Source organism: Ichthyophthirius multifiliis (assembly GCF_000220395.1).
Source record: "Ichthyophthirius multifiliis unplaced genomic scaffold scaff_1120509251393, whole genome shotgun sequence".
In the NCBI taxonomy this organism is placed as follows: Eukaryota; Ciliophora; class Oligohymenophorea; order Hymenostomatida; genus Ichthyophthirius; species Ichthyophthirius multifiliis.
The window spans coordinates 1-23,618 of record NW_004085917.1 but is presented as its reverse complement, the minus strand read 5'-3'; the positions used below and the strand labels follow the sequence as shown (position 1 = coordinate 23,618).

At 17.2% G+C, this 23,618-nt stretch overlaps 6 protein-coding genes across 6 annotated transcripts, besides 35 other annotated features; 2 read left to right on the top strand and 4 right to left on the bottom strand. All coding sequences in view use genetic code 6, as the record gives it.

Annotated features, from left to right (window-relative positions):
• Positions 1-1,455: 1,455 nt before the first annotated feature.
• Positions 1,456-1,491: a microsatellite.
• Positions 1,492-1,693: 202 nt separating this feature from the next.
• Positions 1,694-5,131, top strand: IMG5_194470 (protein kinase domain protein; the record flags this gene model as incomplete). The annotated part of the gene is made up of 5 exons (XM_004024942.1): positions 1,694-2,531; positions 3,081-3,553; positions 3,854-4,257; positions 4,319-4,462; positions 4,515-5,131. Exons 1-5 carry the CDS (start codon positions 1,731-1,733, stop codon positions 5,129-5,131), a joined length of 2,439 nt encoding a protein of 812 aa, XP_004024991.1. The 5' UTR covers positions 1,694-1,730.
• Positions 3,614-3,652: a microsatellite.
• Positions 3,759-3,783: a microsatellite.
• Positions 4,468-4,513: a microsatellite.
• A 602-nt stretch (positions 5,132-5,733) lies between the features above and the next one.
• Positions 5,734-5,770: a microsatellite.
• Positions 5,771-5,970: 200 nt separating this feature from the next.
• Positions 5,971-6,013: a microsatellite.
• Positions 6,014-7,312: 1,299 nt separating this feature from the next.
• Positions 7,313-7,389: a microsatellite.
• Positions 7,390-7,918: 529 nt separating this feature from the next.
• Positions 7,919-9,407, bottom strand: IMG5_194460 (hypothetical protein; the record flags this gene model as incomplete). Its single annotated transcript, XM_004024941.1, has 2 exons — positions 9,011-9,407; positions 7,919-8,952 (listed from the first exon to the last, which is right to left on the bottom strand). The coding sequence occupies exons 1-2, from the start codon at positions 9,399-9,401 to the stop codon at positions 7,919-7,921; spliced, it is 1,425 nt and encodes a 474-aa protein (XP_004024990.1). The 5' UTR covers positions 9,402-9,407.
• A 284-nt stretch (positions 9,408-9,691) lies between these two features.
• Positions 9,692-9,744: a microsatellite.
• Positions 9,745-11,335: 1,591 nt separating this feature from the next.
• On the bottom strand, positions 11,336-12,794 carry IMG5_194450 (hypothetical protein). The gene has a single exon (XM_004024940.1). It carries the CDS (start codon positions 12,790-12,792, stop codon positions 11,746-11,748), a length of 1,047 nt encoding a protein of 348 aa, XP_004024989.1. The 5' UTR covers positions 12,793-12,794; the 3' UTR covers positions 11,336-11,745.
• Positions 12,795-12,832: 38 nt separating this feature from the next.
• Positions 12,833-12,876: a microsatellite.
• Positions 12,877-12,908: 32 nt separating this feature from the next.
• IMG5_194440 (hypothetical protein) lies at positions 12,909-13,923 on the bottom strand (the record flags this gene model as incomplete). Its single annotated transcript, XM_004024939.1, has 3 exons — positions 12,909-13,045; positions 13,337-13,677; positions 13,799-13,923. The coding sequence occupies 3 exons, from the start codon at positions 13,921-13,923 to the stop codon at positions 12,909-12,911; spliced, it is 603 nt and encodes a 200-aa protein (XP_004024988.1).
• Positions 13,924-14,355: 432 nt separating this feature from the next.
• Positions 14,356-14,381: a microsatellite.
• A 67-nt stretch (positions 14,382-14,448) lies between these two features.
• Positions 14,449-14,477: a microsatellite.
• Positions 14,478-15,080: 603 nt separating this feature from the next.
• Positions 15,081-15,129: a microsatellite.
• A 6-nt stretch (positions 15,130-15,135) lies between these two features.
• Positions 15,136-15,176: a microsatellite.
• A 448-nt stretch (positions 15,177-15,624) lies between these two features.
• Positions 15,625-15,662: a microsatellite.
• Positions 15,635-15,672: a microsatellite.
• A 1,050-nt stretch (positions 15,673-16,722) lies between these two features.
• Positions 16,723-16,755: a microsatellite.
• Positions 16,756-17,385: 630 nt separating this feature from the next.
• IMG5_194430 (hypothetical protein) lies at positions 17,386-17,691 on the bottom strand (the record flags this gene model as incomplete). The annotated part of the gene is made up of 1 exon (XM_004024938.1): positions 17,386-17,691. The coding sequence occupies one exon, from the start codon at positions 17,689-17,691 to the stop codon at positions 17,386-17,388; it is 306 nt and encodes a 101-aa protein (XP_004024987.1).
• A 564-nt stretch (positions 17,692-18,255) lies between these two features.
• Positions 18,256-18,396: a microsatellite.
• Positions 18,397-19,741: 1,345 nt separating this feature from the next.
• Positions 19,742-19,766: a microsatellite.
• A 353-nt stretch (positions 19,767-20,119) lies between these two features.
• Positions 20,120-20,170: a microsatellite.
• Positions 20,125-20,169: a microsatellite.
• Positions 20,126-20,194: a microsatellite.
• Positions 20,195-20,923: 729 nt separating this feature from the next.
• Positions 20,924-20,956: a microsatellite.
• Positions 20,957-20,999: 43 nt separating this feature from the next.
• Positions 21,000-21,130: a microsatellite.
• Positions 21,005-21,056: a microsatellite.
• Positions 21,005-21,130: a microsatellite.
• A 5-nt stretch (positions 21,131-21,135) lies between these two features.
• IMG5_194420 (hypothetical protein) lies at positions 21,136-22,132 on the top strand (the record flags this gene model as incomplete). Its single annotated transcript, XM_004024937.1, has 5 exons — positions 21,136-21,229; positions 21,287-21,338; positions 21,388-21,465; positions 21,515-21,731; positions 21,787-22,132. Coding segments are annotated over 5 exons (786 nt in total), but the record flags the coding sequence as incomplete, so codon positions are not given.
• Positions 21,477-21,509: a microsatellite.
• Positions 22,133-22,237: 105 nt separating the features above from the next.
• Positions 22,238-22,336: a microsatellite.
• Positions 22,292-22,339: a microsatellite.
• Positions 22,302-22,350: a microsatellite.
• Positions 22,302-22,361: a microsatellite.
• Positions 22,362-22,462: 101 nt separating this feature from the next.
• Positions 22,463-22,508: a microsatellite.
• Positions 22,509-22,566: 58 nt separating this feature from the next.
• Positions 22,567-22,601: a microsatellite.
• Positions 22,599-22,727: a microsatellite.
• A 127-nt stretch (positions 22,728-22,854) lies between these two features.
• Positions 22,855-22,905: a microsatellite.
• Positions 22,858-22,928: a microsatellite.
• Between the last annotated feature and the right edge of the window lie 690 nt (positions 22,929-23,618).

Here is a 23,618-nt window from a genome sequence, read left to right as displayed (position 1 = left end):
AAAATATTTAAACATTTTAAAAAATAGATTATAATATATAATAGAGTAGCAATAAATTAATTTTTTTTTATATATTTTATTAATAAATTTTATATTAAGAAATTATAAAATAAAAAACTAATATTTATTAGCATTCTGGTTTTTATATACTATTTTTTTTTTTTTATTATTATTAATTTGAATTAAAGATTATATTACACTTATATAATTTATTTAAAATTTTACTACTAAGCAAAATCTTGTGTTTTAACTACTTGAAAAAACTAAAATCCTTAAATCCTAATATATTATATTTTTATTTTAAACAAAAGTTATCCTACCTTAATATTTAAATATTTATTTACTTTTTTTTTTAAAAAAAAAAAATTAACTAATTTTAATTTAAATTATAATTAATTTATGCAATTTATTTATTAATCTTTCTTATTTAATGTTTTTAACATACATTAGTATTGATTTCTTACGAATTCTATTATAAAATTGTTTAAACACTTATTATTATTAATTACATATTTTTAAAATGCGTTATGCTTAATTTGCAATTTTCTTCTTTATTGTTTCCAGTTTTCAAAGACCTTTTCTATTGAATTCATTATAAGTCTATAAAGAAGGACAAAATAAAATATTAATTTTTTAACCGAATTCATCAAATAATTTAGCATGATAAATTCTGTAATTATCCCAATCAAAAAATATAAAAATTTAAATTAAGCATTTATTTCCTAAATTTTTATTATTCTATTATAAATATTTACAAAATCTTATGATTTAAAAAATGGTTTATAAAATTAAAACCCAATTAAAAAATCTTCTATTATTGCACAAATTAATGGAATGTTTTCCTTTCTAATAAATTTTTCCATATGAGCTTATTAATATTTTTTAAGAATAAGAATATGGAAAAATACTATTACTTATAAATTTTTATTCTCTATTCTTTTAATTTGTAATATCTAGAATTGTATCAATTCTTAATTATTTAGTTTTTCTCTATTCATATCAATTTAATATTTACTACATCTTTTTATAGAAATATTTAATATTTTAAGTATTTTAATAATTAAAGTTATGTTTCATTTAAGATTTTAGAAAACTCGTATTTTTCTTGTTTTTCTGCGATAGTTTTATAGTTTATGTATTATTTTTATCTGTTTTTCTCAACGAATAATTTTAATTTCAATTTATTTAGCCTATTTTGGTCATGTTTTATATAAAGATAGGAGTATCATTAACAAAATTAAATATTTTTTAATTATATATTATTAACTTCATATTATAAAAGTCAACATATAAAATATAACATGTGAGGCTGTGGTTATTATTTATATTACGAATTTCCACAACTTATAATCTGAATCACAATTTAATTATATTTTAAATAAATATCAGTATTGCAAATATTTTGTGTTATATAAAAATAAATTCCTTAAAATAAATATTAATTTGCTTATTTTGTTTTTTTTTAATTAAAAATTTTTATTTAAATAAAAAAAAAATTAAAACCAAAAATTTTTTAATAAATTATTTAATTTAAACTAAAAAAAAAAATTGCACCATAAAAATACAAAAAAATGATTCAAACAAATACAAAAAATAAAATAAAAATAAAATTATATGAAAATTGAAAAATCAAAATATATAAATAATAAAAAAATAAATAAAACTTTTTTCTATTCTATATAAAATAAAATAAAAGAAATAAAAAAAAAAAAAAAAACTCACAAGGAAATATGCAAGAAGAAGATAAATCCTGGACAAACAAAAAGGTGGACCATTTTGTAGTAGTGAATAGTGTTTTAGGAAAAGGAGCATTTGGAAAAGTATACCGAGGTTTTTTTGCTGAAGATGAAACTAAATTAGTTGCTGCAAAAGCCATATCTATAAAATCGATTAGTGATTCAGGCAAGATGTTAGAATTGATAAAGCGAGAAATATCTATTCTCTAAAAAATATCATCTCCATACATTGTATGTTTATATGATGTAGCCAGAACATCAAATAATCTTTATATGTTTTTAGAATACTGTCGAGATGGTGATCTGAAGGAATATTTAAAAAAGAAGGAAGGCAAAAGGTTAGCAGAACCTGAAGCATTGCTATTTTTTAGACATATAGTAGAAGGTTTTAAAGAACTTTAAAAGAACAAAATTATACATAGAGATGTTAAACCGGCTAATATTATGTTAGATAATGGAATCGCTAAATTATGTGATTTCGGGTTTTCTAGAGTTATTGAAAAGGATGATCCGGCACTTTTATCTAGACTTGGTTCGCCTCTTTATATGGCTCCTTAAATCCTTGATGGGGTTCCTTTCAATTCTAAATGTGATGTATGGTCTGTTGGTATTGTTTTTTATGAAACACTTTATGGACACACTCCTTGGACTGGAGAAAACTAAGTAAATTTGCTCTAAAATATAAAAAATTTGCCATTAAAATTCCCTGATTAGCCTATTCGTTCGAAAGAAGTAAAAGAATTGTTGAAAGGAATGCTTAAAGTGAGTGAAAACGAGAGACTTTCTTGGGAAGAAGTATTCGCGAATCCTTTAATAAGAGATTATAATATTTAAAAAACAGAGTATAATAACATTAGTAGCTTATAATTAGGAAATTAATAGGGAAATAATAATAATGGTGTACCTTAGGATGATTTAGAAAAAAGCATAAGTATAAACGAAATATATGTAAAATAAAACTTAGTGGCTGGTTATTTAAAAAATAATGTAGAAAGTGGACAAAAAAATGAACTTTAAGAATAAATTTTGAAATAATAATAATCTTAGGAAAATAATAAGAATAGTAATACTTAAAGTCATTTAGAATAAAGTGCTTAGAAAATTAATTAGATTGTTAATAAATAAAAAGATACGGAAAATTAAAGGAAGAATATTTTAAAGATTAATGAGTATATTTTATATGAAAGAAATATTGCCTTTTTTTCGAATTTTGCTATTTAGAAGCTTATTAAAGCCTATAATGATAAAAAAATACCGGTTTAATAAGATTTGTATTATAGAATTGTTTTCTGTATTTGTAAATATTAAAATATTTTACTTAATAAAATGTACAATTTCTTAAAGTTAGATAAAAATGAAGGCTTTTCAGATTTAGTTTGGTAAATTTATAAAAATTCGACTGAATATTAGTCTACTCTTAAACTTATTAATACTGATATTTAACATTCGGTTAGTTTCTATGAAGAAATCTTTAAAAAAACTAAAGATATTTTGCAAAAATAATTGCAAAAAGAAACTAATAATGAAGTTAAAGATTATATCAATAAGTTTTTGATGATTATGGACAAAAAATTTGAACTTGATGAAAAATTCAAGGGTGTTTTTAAACAAAATACTAAAGAAATAGCTTATGTTTTATAAGAATTAGTCGATAAAAATAAAGCTGATAAACAAATTTTGGTATTAACGAGATATATTTAGATTTGTAATAATCCTTATATGGAATTTAATAATGCCTCATTTGATTTCAATAAATTTTATGAAGAAATCGAACACAATTCGGAAGAAGAATTAAGGAAAAGTGTTAGTTCTAATAAGTTTGGAAAATGATTTTATTAAGTATAAAAAGAAAAAATATGATATATTTTAAAAAAGATTTATTATATTTTTTTAATTATTATTTTTTGTTTAATTATAAAAGATAATATATATTTAATTATTAATTTATTAATAATTTTTTTTTTTTTTAAAAAAAAATATTTTTGTTTAAATTTTTATAAATGTAATTATTATTAATAATAAATATATATATATATATATATATATACATCAAATTAAATAATAATAATTATTAAAAATAAAATCAATATGAATTTAAATACAAATATAAATAATAGTAATGGTCCTTCTTTAGATAAATTTTCTGATGAAGAATTACTTAATATAATAAATAATAATCCTGAAATTAAAAAATAATATGAAGAATTATTAACCAAACATTAAACAGAAATATCTCAAAAGCAGTACTCCTAATCAAAACCTATGAACTCAAAAGAATATATAAAAATAGAAAAAAATCTGGATAAATATTTAGATAAAGAGGGAGGAATAGTCATAGAAGGAGAACCGAAATTCGTTTTTAAAACATTTGAGAAATAAACTAAAGAGAAAATATTTATTAATATTCTTACTCATCCAATAATAGATGCTCCAGAAGAAAAATTTCTAATAGATTATGAAAATTAACCAGGAATAAGGGTACCTATGTCATTAGGGAGATTAAAAGAAGATAGTGATAGAAGTAAATAAATATGTTTTTATTAAAAAATAAAAATTAATATATAAATAAATTTGTAACAAAGAGGGAGATTGTTGTAAAGTTATTGATGCAATTATAAATCCTGGAATTTGTGAAAATATTTAAAAGGAAACTTAATTGTGTATATTTTTCGTTTAATTATTATAAGGATATTGTGAATAAAAATATAAAATCAATTTAGATGAAAGTATTAAAAAAAAATTTTTTTAAAAATAAAAAAACTATTTATAAAAAAAAAGAATTCACATAACCAAAACTAAAATATAAGGGAAAAAGTATTGAATTTTAAAGAGTTAAAGGTAAAAAAGCACCCAAAATTTAATAATTAAGTGAAGAAGAGTCTCAAATGTAAGCCGAAATAGAAAAAAGTGGAAAAAAATTAATAAATGAAATGAAAACACAAAATAATAATTTGAATTTAAAGGGTTAAATACCCAACTGGACTTTAAAAATGGTTTACGCAGATAATTTATAAGGAGAAGAATATGATGGAGATTTCGATATTGAAAAACTTCTTTATATGTAATTAGAAATAGAAATGCCTTTATTAGTTACAGGAAAACATATAATTTTAGAATTGAATGAAAAAAATCTTTTTTTGAAAAACGGAAAATTTTACGAATTGGCATTAAGATTTCCTTTAAGAGTTGATAAATAAAATTGCAAAGCAGTTTTTAATTATGAAACTAGATGTTTATTTGTTAAATTATGTATTTTGAAAGCTATTGAAATTTAAGACGAGAAAGATATTAATAATAATTTTGGAAAAGATAATATCAATAATAATTAGGATATCCATGTTAATATTGGGTAGAAGATTTAATTAAATAACGATATGTTAGATGATTTAGTTTGAATTTTATTATTATTTTATTTGTGTTTAGTTAATATATATTATAATAATAAAGTTTATATATATATAACATTTTATTTTTTTCTAATATATTTATTTATTAATAAATATTTTATTTTATTTTGTTCGAAAAATTGCAATATTAAGATATATAAAGAGAATAAATAAAAATTAAAAAAATCATTAGACTATATATTATTTATTTTACAAATACTTAAAATTATTAAAAATTCAGTTATTGATTAATATTATTAACAAGTAAAACACGTGGTTTAAGTTATAATTTTTTAAAATATATCCCTTAATTATATATATATTTATTATACAATTTTTTGTTTTTTACATAATAAATAGAAAATAGTATGGCCTAATTATTTATGTTTAAATAATTATCATCTTTAACTAAAAAATTTAGTTTGTTTTTTTCCTAAAACTTATCATATTCAGGATTTACTATATGTATAAGCGAATAGAAAAGCTTGATAAAAAGAATAATTTTTGGTTATTAAGCGAAAGAAAACTATACATAATGCAAAAATATCTGTTTTGATATCTTTTTAGAAATTTTATCTTCACTACTTACTTTCTTTTTAGAAAAAGAAGCTATTTTATTACTCTTAAAAATTTTATTACTCTTAAAAAAGTAATATTCATTTTAGAATGTATTTTAAAGTTCCATATGTTTTCAGATAATTTTCTATTAGAGGAAAAAATAAATTTATTAACTTTAAATTAAATTTTTTATCTTTTATATCTATAATATAATGTCTAATGTCCATAAATTAAAAAGTTCTTTCAAGCCCTGCTTTTTTATAAAAATTAATAAATTATTTAATAAAAATAAAAAATAAAATTATATCTTTAAAAAAATAATATTAATTTTTATTTTTAATATTTATATTTTTCTAAAAACATAAAAAGTAAATTAATTATATTCTTTTTGTTTTATATAAAATTCTAATGTTCGAATTGGCACATATTCGAGAAATAAAATGTGAAATTAATTTTTTTTTTTAATTTAAGCAATATTGATATTTTTTCATTAAAACCTTTTTGGTATTTAATTGCTTTTTTTCTTAAATATATATTAATATTTCTAATTCAAATAATATAAACCTACACATTAATAAAATACTACGTTTATTTTTATCAAATAAAAATATATATAAATCAAATTATATGAAAAAAAAAAAATTATTTAAATACCCTTTTTATTAAATACTTATATATATATTTATTTTAAAATAAGATTTTTAAAAGATAGTAATTTTAAATTATTTCTAATAAATATAACAAATAACTAATTATAAAATATATATTTTATATCTAAATAAATAAATAATACTTATTTCTAATAAGAAGTATTTAAGTTAAAAAAATAATATAAACTTTTAATTTAATTATATATTATTTTATAATTTTTTTAAAATCATTTTTATAATATTATCTTTTTAATTTTATGAAGAAATATAAATTTATGAAATTCGTTTTATTTATGTATTTATTAAACTGGTATTTTGCTTAATTCTTATTGTATTTCTTATTATTTTTTTTAATAAAAATTCTAAACTAATAGAGTATTTAAATTATTAGTTTGTTTCTTATTTATAAATAAAGTTTATTTATATAAAATTAATTTATATTCAAAAAAAAATTCAGATTTAATTAAAATATTATTACTTTTTTGTTAATTTCAGCAAATAAAGTTAAATGCAAAAATAATTATTTTCAAATATATTTATAATATAATAAAAACCTTAATAAGTTTAAAATTAATTTTGATATGTAATTATAATAATTAAAAACTTATTTAAATCTTCAAAATATATAATAAAATATTATTTAAATAAATAAAACATATGGTAAAAAACTCTTTTTTCTTTAAAATTTTTAAGACTAATAATTTTTTTGTTTATACTATATTACTTTTAATTTGAAAAATTATTATAAATAGAAGTTTAAAATTTATTTTTATATTATTTTTATATATTGAGAAAAAGAATAAAGTGACTTAAATAAATTGTTTACTAAAAATATTAAAATTTTTAATTTATTGTTAAAACCAATATTTATAAAAAATTATCAACTATTTACTTCATCTTCATCACTTTCACTTTATTTTTTTTATTTTTTAATTTATTTTTTATTTGGAATATCAACAAACCCTTTAACAACATATTTAGGTTATTCTTATTATTAATTTATTTATTCTTATTCATCTTTTATTTACTTACTATCTTTTAATTATTCTTTATTATCTTCGTTTTTATTTTCTTTAATTTAATCGTTTTATTATTGAAGAATATTTTCTTATTTTTTCTTTTTAACAGAAAAAAACTAAGAACATAAATCAGCAATTTTTTTAATTTCATCTTCATTTTTTTCAATTTCATGATTTAAATCAATATTTTAATCAATTTCAACATATTCTTAAGCCTTATTTTTATAATAATATAATTAAATTAAAAAGATAAAAAATTACATCAGGATGAATAGGTTGAAATTCTTCAAAAATAATACTTAAATCAGCAATTTTTTTAATCATTTCTAAGTCGAGTTAGATTTCTTCTAAATTTATATTATTAGGATTTACAATTTGTAATAAAATGCGTTGATTTAAATCAATTTATTATGTTAATGAATATATTTTTTTATAATTTAAATTAAACTTTAATATAAGGAATTACTATATTATATTATTTCTGGATCATCTTTAAAATTATATGAGAAATTAACAAATAACTATTTTTATTTTTAATAAAAAAAGTTTTTTTTTATTTTATTTTTTTTTCATAAAAAAGAAACTTTAAATAAACTAGATTATATTTCTGTATATGAAAATCTATATTTTAATAAGATTTTTTCTTAATTAAAAAATTTAAAAAGTGCTTTTAAATTATTTTTATCTTTAATTAAATTCGAATGTTCTCCTATTAAAAAAACTAAAGTTTAAAAGATTTTTTCTTTGGCAGAAATTTAGGGAATGTTTAAATATTATTTTGTATTTTCAAATAAATTTTCTTAGTTTTCATTTAAATATTTAATAATATTAATTGAAAGATTAAATATTAATTATTTTGTGCCTTCTACTCTTACCATAATAGAATAAATCAATTATTAAATCATAACCGCGCATTCCATATCGTCAACGAATTTACAAATATTAAAAATTACTTTATTAAGAAGCCAATCGAAATCATTAATTAATTCAAAGTCATTTTTTTAAGATAAAATAATCACAAAATGTATAATCTTATTTATTATTTTATTATTTTCTTTTTCTAAATTTGCTAATATAGCTTCAATGACAGTTTTAAACATTTCTTTAGTAATATAATTTTAAAAAATTTCCAAAATTTGAATTTTAGTGAATTAATCATTAGCATTTTCATAATTTTATATCAAAAATTCTTTATATTCTTCTAATATTGATTAATTTCCTTATATTGTTTTATTTAATAATATAAATCCTAAATTTCTTAAATTTCCATCTTTATGATCTATTAAGCTTCTTAATTTTTAACAAGCCAATTCATAAAGTTCCTTTTCCTCTTAAAAATATTCTATTGTACTTGATAAAACCTCATATTCAAGTGCTTTTGATTTGTTATTTTATAAAACTTGTAAATATTAATCTGATAGTTTTTTTATTAAACGAGGTTCCAGTTTTAACATTTTATGAAATGTTTTTACTAATTTAATCATAAACCAATTCGATTTTTATTTCTGGAGTATCTCATATAAAGGTTTTACAAATAAAGGATATAACTTTGGTTATGTATTTAATACAGTTTATACTACACTTGTAAAGCATGCTAATACAGCTTATTTTTTATTTTTAAATATATAAAATTTTAAAATAAGATATAATTAAATAATTACTTGGATTAGATTCTTAAGGAATAATTTAATTTAAAATAATTTCTAAATTTCCCTATATTGTTTATGGTGCATGTGTAAAAATTTAAGCTACTAAAACCAAGGCTTTTTTTCTTATCAAAACATTAGTGCTTTTCAAAAGTTTCATTGCTTCTTTAATTATTCTTGGGCCAAGTTCTTTATCTACGATGTTTGTTATACAATTAAGGATGCAAGAAATTTCAATATGATTCGATTTCATCATTTCTTTTTTAAATATGTTTGTTCCCATAAATAAACTTTAACTAAAAGGATCTACTGATATACATGATTGTAAGCAAGCCATTTTTTTTAATGTAAAATTTTAAGACCCTAAACAATTTATTATTTGAAATTCTAAGGCTGATAAATCCATATTCTCGGATTTTAAAAAAAATAACTTTTATAAGGCTATCGCTTGAATTTGGGGATCTTAAGATTTTAACTCTTTTTTTACATCATCATATGTTTGAATTAATACGCCTTGGAAATCACCACTTGTGCGTGATAATTTTATTACTTCTTAAAGGTTCTTTTGGTTTGAAAACATTTATTCTTACAAATAGTATTTAATTTTTTATTTTTTTGTTTAATAATAAATAAAGATATTAATATTTTTTTATTTTATTATTATAATCAATAATATATAATTTTTAATTAACTAATTTTATTAAATGAAAATTATTTAGTTTATATAAATAATAATTCTTTAATTTATTGTATTTAATATTTACCCATTTTATAGTTTATTGCCGATTTTTAATTAAAAAACATGCTTTTTTTTTGTTTTTTTCAAAAAAAAAAAATAATCATATTAAAATAAAACTAAAATATTTATCAAATTTATACTTTATTTTATAAACATAAAAAAATATATATAATGCTAAAATTAATTAAATTTTTAAGTATAAAATAAACAAATAAATAATGAAAAGCAAATAATCCCAAAAGCCATTGTTAATTCCATATAAATCTATTGGTATTTTTTGTGATGAAAACCCATCTCACATATATAATGCTGGTGATAAATTATTTATGGCAACATCATGTTCTCATTCTTTTAAAGTATATACGATTCCTGACTTAAAAATATAATTATTCGGACCTCATCTAGAAGGAAAGGTACGACACATATAAGGAGAAAATGAGAATTTATATATATCAATAAAAAATAAAGTATATAAAATGCGTCATTATCATATATTAGGGGAATTCTAAATGTAAAGTAAAATTAGATCTACATTATTAATGGGAGATGAATTAGCAGTCATTGATATAAATAATATGCTAAGAATTTTTAATAAGCATTCAAAAGAATGTGTAAGCCAAGTTTCTTTAGAATTTAATGTCCTCGGAATGGTACATCCTCCTACTTATTTAAATAAAATTATTATCTATGGGCCAAACAATGTTTAGTTGTGGAATATTTCTTCTATTAAATGCATTTTTGATTTCTAAAAAAGCCTATTTTAATAACCTAATAAAGTTCTAAAAGTTATCGAAGTTTCACCTGTTTTAGATGTCCTTGGTTTCGCTTTTTCTGATGGTAGTATTATGATTCATAATATAAGAAAAGATTAAATTCTTTTAACTTTTTTTATTTAAAATATTCCTACTTCACTTTCTTTTTCGAAAGTAGAAAATCCTTTATTAGCAGTAGGAGATAATAAAGGTAATATTACAATATGGAATTTAAATGAAAAAAAAGTTTATTCTTAAATTAATTAGGCTTTTGTATAAAGTAGTATTTCATATTTGACATTTTTACCGAATTAATTAAGTTTTCTAGTATAGAGTGGTTAATATAATTGTATTAAATAAGTAAAAATATAAAATTGTTTATATATATATATAAATATATATTAAAAATAAAAGTATGTCCATGAAGAATATGAAGAAAATAAATTTGCGATTCTTCGTTTTAGAAAAGCTAGTGAAAGAAATCTTAAGAAAATCGAATTTAGTGATCCTTTGCATATTTTTGGTTTCTGTGAAAACTAACTTCTTGATTATTCATTAATAAACGAGTGTAATTCAAAGGAATTTTCGGCAAAATAATAGTCTAAAAATAAACTTAAAAAAGCCCATATTTATACTGAATAAAATTCTGCCGGAACAGCCCTAAACGAATTTTTGGATTTTTCTTTTTCCACAAACAGAAGTCTGGATTGGGCTAATGTGCTTTCTTGTCATAAAGAAAGTAATAAGCCTTGCCTTTGGAATTCAGAAGATCATACTATTATTAAGTAAAATGTAGAAATGTTTGAAAAAACATTTGGAAAAGTTTAAGAAAAATTATCTTTTACTTAAATTACATGTGTTTTTGTCACTAAATGTGGAAATTTTGGGTTGTTAGGGGTAAATTCGCCATTTGTAGTTAAAATAAATATGTAATCAGGGGCTCATTAGGGTGTTTTTTAATTAGAAAGTGTAAAATAGAGCTCTTGTGTGACTTCTATATTTGTAAATCATTATAATAAGCATGCAGTTATATGCGATAGTGAAAATACAATGCAAATATTTGACTTTTATTCTAGATAATTATTATAAAAAATCGAATTTGAAAACAGAAGCGTGTCTTTTATTCGAGGAGGAAATTTCTCTTAGCATTTTTTGGTTGCTTTGACTGATTTTTCGATATAAACATATGATTTGTTAAGTTTTAGAAAAGGGAGAGATATAAAAATGCATTCTTAGGCTATTTTAGATGCTTAGTATACTCATAATAATAAATATATAGTATCTTCAAGTATGGACTGTAGTATTAAAATATATGATATAGCAAGTGATTGTATATTAGGAAATTATTTAATGGAAAAACCTGTAATTAGTTTAAGTTTTGAACCTTTAAATGGTGAATTTATGGCAAGTATTTTCGCTGGATCTAAGGAAATTAATATCTGGCACAATTGCTTGGATGTTAATTTGCCGAGTTTTGAATAATAAGTGGGTATTTAATTTGTTTCGGATATTAAAAGGTAAATAAATGGTGAAGGATTAAGATAAAGGTTTTATGGATTTTTAGATGATGAAGAAAAAGAAGATGAACTTTTGGAAAATAATAATAAATATTTAATAGAATGTGGGGAGTTTTAGAATAATTTCAATAGCTTGATTACTTTTACAATTGTTGAAAATGGAAAATGGATTCCTTTAATTAATTTGGATGAAATCAAAGAAAGAAATAAATTAGAAAATAATGATAATATTGAATTCTAAATGCCTTTCTTTTTAGATTTTTAAAATAAGGATAAGATCAGGGAAGAAATGAAGAATGAATTTAATTAAAAATTAAAAGAAAAATCAAGAATTATTAAATCTAAATAAGATGGTTTGATGTAAGAAATATCTTAAGATTTCTAAATGTATTAAATTGTTAAAAAAGAAAATGGTTTTTAAGAATTTTTTTTGCTTTTGTTAGGTTTAAGTCCATCTTAGGTTGATTTCGAGTTAAGAAAAATACTTTTTGGAAAAGATAATTCAAATGTAAAAGTTATTTTGGGATTTTTTTAGTAGTTGTTCTTAATTAATAATGATTTTGATTTAAAGTTGGTTTATTTTAATAGATTTTTAAAGGTATTTTTTTTAAAAAAAAATATATACATGTATATATTTTTTGGAGATTTGCTAAGATGAATTATTAAGAAATGAATAATATCAAGATAATTTAGAAAAAATAAGAAACTCAATAAATAAAGAATGGCAAAAAATAAAAGATTGTCAAAACAAAATATGTGTTTTAAGTGAAAATTATTTGTAAATGCCATTTTGAAAAAAATAAATAAATAAAAGTTTTATTTTTTCAAAAAAATAAATAAAAGAATTTATAAAATAAATAAATACTATTTATATAAAACTCATTTTTCAAAATAAAATAAAGATTTCAACATTATTCAATAATATTTTTAACAATAATTTCTCCTTTTACAATACACCAAAGTAGATCAATATTTTAATTAAAGATCCAATTAAAGGAATTTTTAATAGAAACAGGCCATTCGGTTTCTTTATCAAACTCATCTTAAAGTTATTATTTTAAAATTTAATCTTTGCATTCTTATATTTCTTTTTCTAGTTTTTCTTTTCTTTTATTTTCTTCATGAGAAAAATGTACGCAAATTGTCAAAAAACAAATCAGACTAATCCATTAATTTTCATTAAGCCCTTCTATTTTTTCCTTTATAATATATTTTCTTTTAATCCCTAATATTTCATACATATTATTTTCCTCCAAGCTCCAATAACCTTCATCTTTTTGCAATTATTATATTTTCTATATAATTTCCTTGAACTTTTTCTTTGACATTTTACCCAATATATACATTGAAGATGCACTTCCGATTACTCCTCCAACAACTCCTCCAATAAAAGCACCCAATATAGGCACTGGAATTAATGTTTATCCAAAAAATGCTCCCGAAAGTGAACCTGTAATAGCCGAGCCGGTACCTATAACCATTTTTCCAAGCATATTTAATTTAGTATTATTGTTAGCGGATTTTCTTTTAAATAAAGTTAATGTTGAATAACCTAGCCCTCCTACTAAAAGCAAAGTGCCTATTATAGGGACTTGTTAAACTATATAAGTTATACTACCATTAATAGTTGCTAACTTTCCAAAATCTTATAAAAAATCAGTTGTAGAATTATAACTATATTAAGTTTAATATTTATAAAATAAAATAAATATACTTATTTATATTCGCTAAGCAATAACCTAAAGATGAACCTATATCACTTGCTGCTGAGGAAATATATGTTTTATTTCCTTACATTAAATTTGGGGGAGGAGGGGCATTTTCAGCTTTTAAAATAGAAGAAAGTTGACTGTTTCTAAAGGCATTGAATAACTAATCTTATGTTTTGGATTTTTGGCTGTATTCCCATTCGTTTATCATATATTTTTAATTTATAATTACTAATTTTTAGTTATTGTTTTCGTGAAGGAAGTATGTTTTTTTATCTTAAGTAGTTATTAAATAGGCTATTTTACCTTCTTTGGATATTATTTCGCTTATTTCAATATTTTTTAGGTTGTTATTTTTTTCAAGTTGGGAAAGAAAGTTGTTTAATATTTATTCATTTGATTGCATTATTTTTTCGTCCTTTTTATGGAAAAAACGAAGTTTAATTAATTCGAAATTTTGGATGATAAATAGAGCGAATTTTTTGACTTTTTCGAAGTCTATCATGGTAAAAAATGTTTCATTTAAATAATTTATTATTTCTTCTTAGCAGGTTTAGGATAATTATTTCAGTAAAAATATTATTACGTATTTATTTAGTAAAAAACTTAACTTTTAGGTTTCTTTTTTAAAATTTTCCATGTTTTTTTCGACTATTTTTCGACTATTTTCATATATATTATATATGCATTCGTTCATTATATTGATATATTTTATTAAAATTTCTTTACTTTTTTCTTATATTTCATTATTTTATATTTATTATTCAAAAAATGTGTGGATTTTATTTTATATTGCTACCCAAAACATATTAAAATTTATAAAATCATCTGTATTACTAAATTATTACAATTCATTCATAAAATCTAAGCAAAAAAAATCTATATATATACTTGGAATTTAAATTAAAGCATATATATATATTTAGCATTATTCCATTATTTACTCATTTTTCTCTTTTTCTATATTATTAGCTTATATGTATTCATATAAATTCTGAAATATATGTTAGCTACGGATTGGATTATGATTTGGATATATTTCATTTATATATAAACTTGTCACATAATCTAATGATATTTTAACAATATCGTTATTATTATCATTATTTGTTTAAATAATATTTTATTTTAATGCCATTAATAATAATTTTTTGTTTTCTTTCTATATGTAATATTAGTATTAATAGACTTTTTTATTTTAGTAAATTTTGATATATTAATTAAAAATTAAATAATTAAATGTTTAGTTTTTTTTCAATAATAAATTATATATAGAAATAAAAGCTAAATTATTATAATATAAAAACTATTAATAATTTGTATAAAAATAAAATATATTAAAAAAACAAAAAGGTATTAAGCATATAATATAAATTATTTTTTATTTATTTATAAATAATTATTATTACTTTTTTTACTATTTTATATATATATATATATATATATATATATATATATATATATTTTTAATATAAAAATAAATTTTCTATCACACTTTATAGCTTCATTTATATATTATACTTTAATGTATAAAATTTTTTACTTTTTGATATATTTTTTTTGTTAAAAAAAACAATTTCTAAAAAACAAAAAAGATGATAAAAAATGAATTATAGAATTCAAAAAAATAAACTATGCTAAAAATTTATATATAATTCTATATATTTGAAATATAAAATATTTTTAATTTATATTAAGCTATACATTTCAATAATAATATTTACTTTTTCAATTAATTAATATTAAAATTTTTACTTAAAGATCACTAAACTTAATATATAAGCTAAAATAACTCTTAAAGTTTAAGATTTATTTTAATAAAATAAATAATTAATTAAGTAAAATTAATAAATCAAAAAAACGAATATATGCAAAAGACAAACAAATAAATGAAATTATAAAGGTAAAAAAATTAAAATTAATTAATAAATTTAAAATATAATAAATAAAAATTTAATAATAATAATATATTCAAAAAAAAAAACAAAAAATAAAAAATAAAAGTTTAGTTTGAAAAAATTAAAATGGGATGTGTTTCTTAAAAACAAAAACCTTAACAAAATAATAAATTCGGACGTACCCAAACAATCAAAAAAGGTAATTTTGAAAAGCCAAGTAAATAATAAGATGATGAAAATGACAATATAGAAAAAAGCAATAATTCCAATTCGGAATAAAACTAATAAAAATAAGTATAACAAAACGAAGGAAACGAAGAATAATAGAACATATTTCCAATTCGTTATTAATTTACAATAAATGGGAAATCAGTAAAATAAATAGAAAATGAATTAGTCCCTATAGATAATGATAAATTTGATAGTTGTTAATTATTAAGTACTGATTGCTTAGAAGGATGTACTCCAATAATTGAAAATGAAGAATATAATATACAAAGAAATATTTCTCTTAAAAATATATAAATTTCAGATTGTGTTAATTTTGTGGAAGAAGGAGTTTTATTAGATAAGAAAGGAAGAAGGATATCTTTTCCAAGAACCTAAACTTTAAAAAAATAAGCAACTATAACATAAAAATCTGATAAACCATCAATTATATAAATTTGGGAATGTTTTCCATCAAAAAACTATTTCAAACATGAAATTAAGCACGATTCATTTATTAAATAGGCTACTTATAAAAATTTTGTCAAGTCAACTACTTTAAATATACCTAAAGAATAGAATTGAATTTTTGCTTAATTAAGTTGTTCTTGTTGTTTTTGTTTTTTATATAATAATTAATTTAATTATTTTTATATTAGATGTTTATATATATTTGTAATATTCATTTTTGCATTTATTTTATATATAAATTGTTTTGTTTTATATATATTTTTTTTATTTACTTTTAAATTTAATAGAAAAATAGTTTTAATATGTCATTGAATAATATTATTTTAATATAGAAAAAAATTATTAATTAAATTGGAAAAATAGTTTATTATTATTATTTTTTCTTTTTACATATTAATAAATCATTTTTTTTAAAAAAAATTATATAAAAATATAATTGTATGTATTTAAAATTTATGTATTATAAATAAAAAAAAATATTTTTAAATTAAAAAAAATAGTATATATTTTATATATTTATTAATAAATAATTATATTTATAAGAAATCTTCTAAAATAATAAAATAAAAATATATTTTAAATCATTAATTTTTTCTAATAATACATATTTTTAATATTAAAATATGAATAATTAAGATAAAGAAGCAGAAAAATCTGAAAATTTTAAATAAGCAGGTTTAAGTAATATACATTATAATATAGTAGTTGGCTTATTTGGAAGTGCATTAGTAATTTTATATAAAATAAAAAAAATAAAATATTTATTTATTTATTTTTTTAAAAAAGGCTGGCTTATTAACTTATGCAGTAATAACAATATTAAGTTAAATATTTTAAAATAAATGATTTTTTTTTATTTTTTTGTGATAAAAAATAAATTTGTATATATATATATATATTTTAATAAAAAATAAAGAAAAAAAAAATTTAAAAGATATTTTTTTTTTTAAGAAAATATGAAATTAAAAAAATATATATCTATGTATTTATGTATGTAAAGATAATTATAGAAAACTAAAAAATATATTTATGTTTTTTTTTATATATATATATAAAAAAAAATATATATTTGTGTTTTTTTATAAATATAAAAATGATCAATCTCTAAATTATAATAATTAAGAATTTCTAAGACTTTAATTTTCTTGACCTTTTTAATCCAATTAATGCCTTAAACATTCGATTTCAGAACAATTAAGAGTAATTTTACAAAGGAGATCTTAAATTTTATTTTCCAAAGGTTAAAATTCGGAATATTTATACCTCCAAACTTCCAATTCTTTACTTTACATTGTATTTTCGCCTTAAAGTCTATCAATTTCAGAAAGAAGATATTTAAGATTATCTTAAAGGTTATTATATTCAAATTATAATTAATTATATCCAATTAATTCTGGTTTCATTTGTTCTATTTCTTAAATTTTAAGATTTATAATGGAATCTTTTGTTTTATTTTCTTATTATAAGAAAGCTAATTTTTAATCGCTTTCAGATTTTTCATGATTTTTTTTTTTTTACAAATCGTCATATTTGTTTTGACTTTCATTCAGTTTTTATTTTAATTATTCGATTTATTAATTCAATAAAGGAACCCGATTTGTCACATCTTTATTTTATAGTAATTAATTTTATAAATCTTATTATTATTATTCCATATTTTGTAATATTTATTAAAGTCTTTAATTTTCTCGTTATTATTTATCATTTTCTTCTTTTAATTTATACGTTTTTTTTATTTGTTCTTCTAATTAATTATCTTTATTGTTTAATTTCTATTATAATTATTCATTCTTTTGGTTTAAAAAAGGTATTTAGTTACATTATTCTTATTTTTAGTTTAATTAATTATTTAAATTTCTATTATTATTTTCTAATAATTATTAATCATTTTAAAGTTAAAATATTTCCGTATTTTTTTCCTCATTTAACTTATTTAATTATTTTTTTAAGTTTACTATATCTTATTCCTTTTTTTATTATTTTAAATAATAATTTTTTATTTATATTTACTTTTTATTATTCCATTTAAATAAGTTAATTATTTAATTAATTCATCTTATTTTCATTTATTTAAAGTTAATTTTTTAATTAATTTCCTTCTTTTTATTATGATTATAATTCCATCTCTTATTTATTAATTTTATTTTATAAGTTTTAGTTATCTTATTCTAATCTTGGTACTATATAATTCTATAGTTCATTTAAGTCTTTTTCGTATTATTATAATTGTTTTAAACCAGAATTCTTTTGTTATTCATTTTATTAGAATTAAAATTACATTTTATTTAAATTTTGTTAACATTCATCAATTTCTTTTGATTTTTATTTTAAAATAGTATTTAATCTATCTATTTCTTCTAAAAGCATATTTATTTTTAATTTAAATTGACAATTATCTTGTTCTATTTTCTTTTTTTCTTAATTCTCTTTTTCTAGTTTTTCAGTTTTATATCTATTTCTTTTCATTTCTTCTTCATTTTGTTCATTTGCCTTTTTCTATCTTACTAATTCTCCATTTAATTATTATAATTATCCTTCTAATTAGTTTAACTTTTAAGTTCCTTATTTTAATTATTCTATTTAAGCATTCTAATGCATATATTATGATTTCCATTATTCCAATTCATTTTATTTGTTTTATAAATTTTATTCTAGTCTTTATTTTTCTTATTCTTATCCTTATAATTTATATAAATTAATTTATTGTTTATTTAATTGATCTTTAAGTCTATATTTTTTTTTATTATTATATAAAATAAAATATATAAAACTCTTCAATTTCTTAATCTTATAAAAATATTTTTTCATCTTTATATTAAAGCTTTTATTACATTTAATCAATAATATCTGCGAATTCTTTTTCTTTAATTTAAATTTGTCTTTTTTACTTTTTTAAATTTTCTTCATTTTCATTTTATAAAAATTAGTTTTGATTTGTTAAATTCTATAATTTTCTTTTTAATTCATCTTCTCTTTTTTTTTTTTATTTTTATTTTTATAAAATAAATAAAAAAAAAAAAAAAGATATAAAATAATATTACTTATATTATAATTCTTAATTTTATTAATTTTTTAATGCCAAATCAGATTTTATTTAATTAAATTAATTAGTTTATTATCCATTTAATTCTTATAAATTCTTATATTCTCTTTAAAACATTTACATTTGTTTCAATTATAGATTTAATTAGTCAATTTATCCTTTTAAATTTGAATTTTCGATAAGTAATTCGTTTAATTTTACGTTGAAATTTGTATTTTCATTCAAAACTTCATTTAATTAATCCTCTGTTATATTAAAAAATTCTATTTATTATTTATATTATTAAATATGTGTTTCTAAATGCTTGCATTTCTTCTTATATCCTTCTAATTCTTTCATTAGCATTTCATCGCAGCTTTAAATATTATTATAATTGTTACTTGAAGATATTAAACATTCGTTTCTTACTAATTATTATTATTATTATTATTATTAAGGCATATTTTAAACTATAGTAGTTGGAACTACGTAATGTTAATAACCTTTTTTATTTAGTATTTTAAATACTTTAATATTTTTTTTTTTTTAATTTACCTTGTATTATTTTTTATTAATTCATTGGACTTAATTATATTTGACTTTAATTTGATGCTATTGGTTATTAGTGAGTTAACAACATTTATGATTATTATGAATTTTGTCTTTAAAATAATGTCATATTTTAAACTGTAGAAGGTCTAGTTAAAGGAGAATATGATGAATATCGTGCTGGAGTATTATTAAAAAGCTTTTATTCGTTTATTATACTTTCTATACCGGCTTATGAATTATAAACACTCATTAATTAATTATAATTTATTATTTTATTTATTTATTTATTTAGTTATTATTTTTTATTAAATTTTTTTTTTTTTTATATTTTTAGGTTATATTTTTATAATTTATATATGTATTTTTTATTCTTTTTTTTATTTTTCAGTTAATCTTTTGTATTTTTTTAATTATAAGTACTTATTTTTAAACTGTTTCTTTATTTAGAATTCAATAGTTCATATAATTTAATAATTATAAAAAAATATAAAAAAAAAAATTGACTAAATAATAAATATATATGTTTTGAATTTAATTAATTTATTTATATATTATAGAAATAAATATATTTTAATTAATATATTTATATTATTATATATAACATTAATTAAAATAAAAGTTAAAAATTAATTAAATTAATAAGTTTATTAAATTAATGCATTTGATTAAAAAAATAAATAAATAAAAAAATTATTAAATTTGATTTTTTATATATAAACTTTTTGAATATAACAGATAAAATAAATTAATTTTTTTTATATTGTTTAAATAAAAAAAATAAAAAAAAATATTTTAATATTAGAAAAAATATTTTAATAATATATTAATACGATATAAAATAAAATCAGGAGCCAGTTTGAACATCAAATTAAGTTCAGGTGGTTGATCCAATTGATCATCATATTTTATTAATTTTATATAATTATTAAAACATAAATTTATATATAAAAATAATATTATTATTAAATATTAATTTATGCTTAATTTATTCAGTATATAAATTATGGGTTTTTTATAAATAATTTTATTATAAATGTTAAGTATAAAACTTTTTTTATATTAAAACTATTTTTTAAAAAAAATATTTTGTAAAATATATTAATAATATTAATAAACAATATGTTTTTTAATATTTAAAATAAATATATATATTATATATAATATATATATATATTATATATATTTTATACATATAAATAAATAATTATATAGATAATCATATATATTATTTTATATATTTAAATATACATTATTATATATATTTATATTTTTTGAACTATATATTATAAAAATTTTTAAATAATTAATTTATAAATAAATAAAAAATTATAATGAATAATATTTAGCCAAGAACTAGAGAAGAAAGAGTTATTCTTTAAATATATTATATAAATAAAGCAAATATAAATTTTATAAAAATAAAGGGTGCAATAAAAGACAAAGAAGCAATGGAAAAAATAAGAATTAATTAAAGAGGTTTTTTTTAAAAATAGAAATTATAATAAATATTTTTAAACTAAATAAGTTGGATATGAAACAAGAAATACAAATGTTAAATAGCTTTTACATAATTCTGATCCTACATCAACATTATTTATTCCAGGTTTATAATAATAAATATTAAATATTTAAATAATTTAAATATTTTAAAGAAAATCAAAGATTTGATAAAGATTTTGCTGTATATGATAAAGCTTTAAGAGAACAAAAATTTTAATAAAAAGAATTTTAATAAGAAAAACATAGATTAGTTGCTTTAGAACGTGACTAATTTAGATGGAAATAAATTGAAGAAAAAGATATAAAAGAATAAAAAAAACTTGAACATAAAGGACATGTACTTGTCACATGCAAAAGAAATACAAACGGGTTTTTAATTAAATTATATATGATTTATTTATTTTTAAAATAAATAAAACTAAAGTTAACCATTTAACCCTATTACTTTAGAATATGAAAAAAGTTAATAAGGAGAAATTTTAAAAACCTAGGATGAAAAATAAATGGTAAGAGGTTTAGTTAGAGCTAAAAATTTAGATATTCATAGTAATTGTGGTTATGATATTTTTACTGGAGAAGAAAAATTGGAATTGAAAATACAGTTCCTAATCACTTAAAATAATAGTATTAATAAAAATTAAATAAATTAAATGAATAAAACGGAGTAATATTAAAAGGAAAAAATGATTATTATATATTGGTTTTAAATACAGATTAAATTTCATTATTTAGATTAAATTAAATATATAAATATATATTATAATTAATGATATTATTATTTTAAATGATTAAATAAATATAAACAATATAAAAAAAGAAGAAAATATAAATAAATTAAATTATTAGTGATGATAATAATTTAATTTATAATAATAATAAAAATATATATAAATAAATATGGAAAAATATATAAAAAAAAAAAATTAAAAATATAAATGAATATATATATAAATATATATATATATATATTTATATATTTTATATATATTTATTATTTATTTAATAAAATAAATAAATTTTTAAAATAATAATTTTCATTTTTTTAATAAATTATTATAATATTATTTTTTTATTTATATTTAAATAAATATTATTATTAATTAAAATATTTACTAAATTATAATTTTAAAAATTTCTTAAATATAAAAAAATAGAAATAAGATTAAAAGTAATATAAATTATTATAAATTTTTATTAACTTAAAATAAATATCATATATATATAAATATTATATTTATAATAATAATAATAATAATAATAATAATAATAATAATAAAAATAATAATAATAAAAATAATAATAATAATAAAAATAAAAATAAAATAATTTTAAACTAATATAAAAATAATATTAATAATAATAATATAAATTAAAATTATTATATTTATAAAATATAAAATTATATTTATAAATATTATAATAATATGATTTTTTTATTTTATCATTTTAAATATAATAAATTTTTTATTAAAGTTTTTTTTACACATTTTCCTTTTTTTATTTTTTTTTTTTTATTTATTTAGTTTTATTTTTTCTTTTTTATACTATTGATTTTATATTTTTTTTATAATATCTATAAATTTTTTTTTATTTTGTTTCTTTTTTTTTTTACATATGATATTTTTATTTATTATCATTTTTCTATTTGTATAAATATAAATTGTCTTTTTCACTATTTTTTTCTATTAATTTAATTTTTATAATTATTAATATTATAAATTTAATCTTAAAAATCTTTTATGTTATCTAATTTTTCATTATTTAAATTAAATATTATTCTTTTATTCCAAAATAAATTTATCATAAATTTACTTATTATTGCACTGTTTTATTATTTATTTAAATTATTTTATAATTAACTGATTACTTTGTCTAATTAATTCGGTTAATAATTTAATTATGTTTTTTAATTTTAAAGCTATCGTGTATGCTTTTTTCAATGTCAATTAATTCAAAGCTGATTTTTTTTCTTTATTTTTAATTTTTGTTATTTTTATATTATTCTATTAAATTATTTTTTTGAGATTTTTCTTTTTGGTTTAAGACGTATAGTTTGTTTTTTTTGCTTTATTTATTTATTCATTTTATGTATAAAATACAGAATAAAAAAATGACAAAAACATTGGTTGGTGAAAAAAATAAAATAACAAATTTACAAATGCAATTTATGCTTTTTGTTTTTTAAATAATACATAATTTATATTTGTTTCTTTATTTTTAAAAATACCTATTAAATATAAAAATATATGAAATATT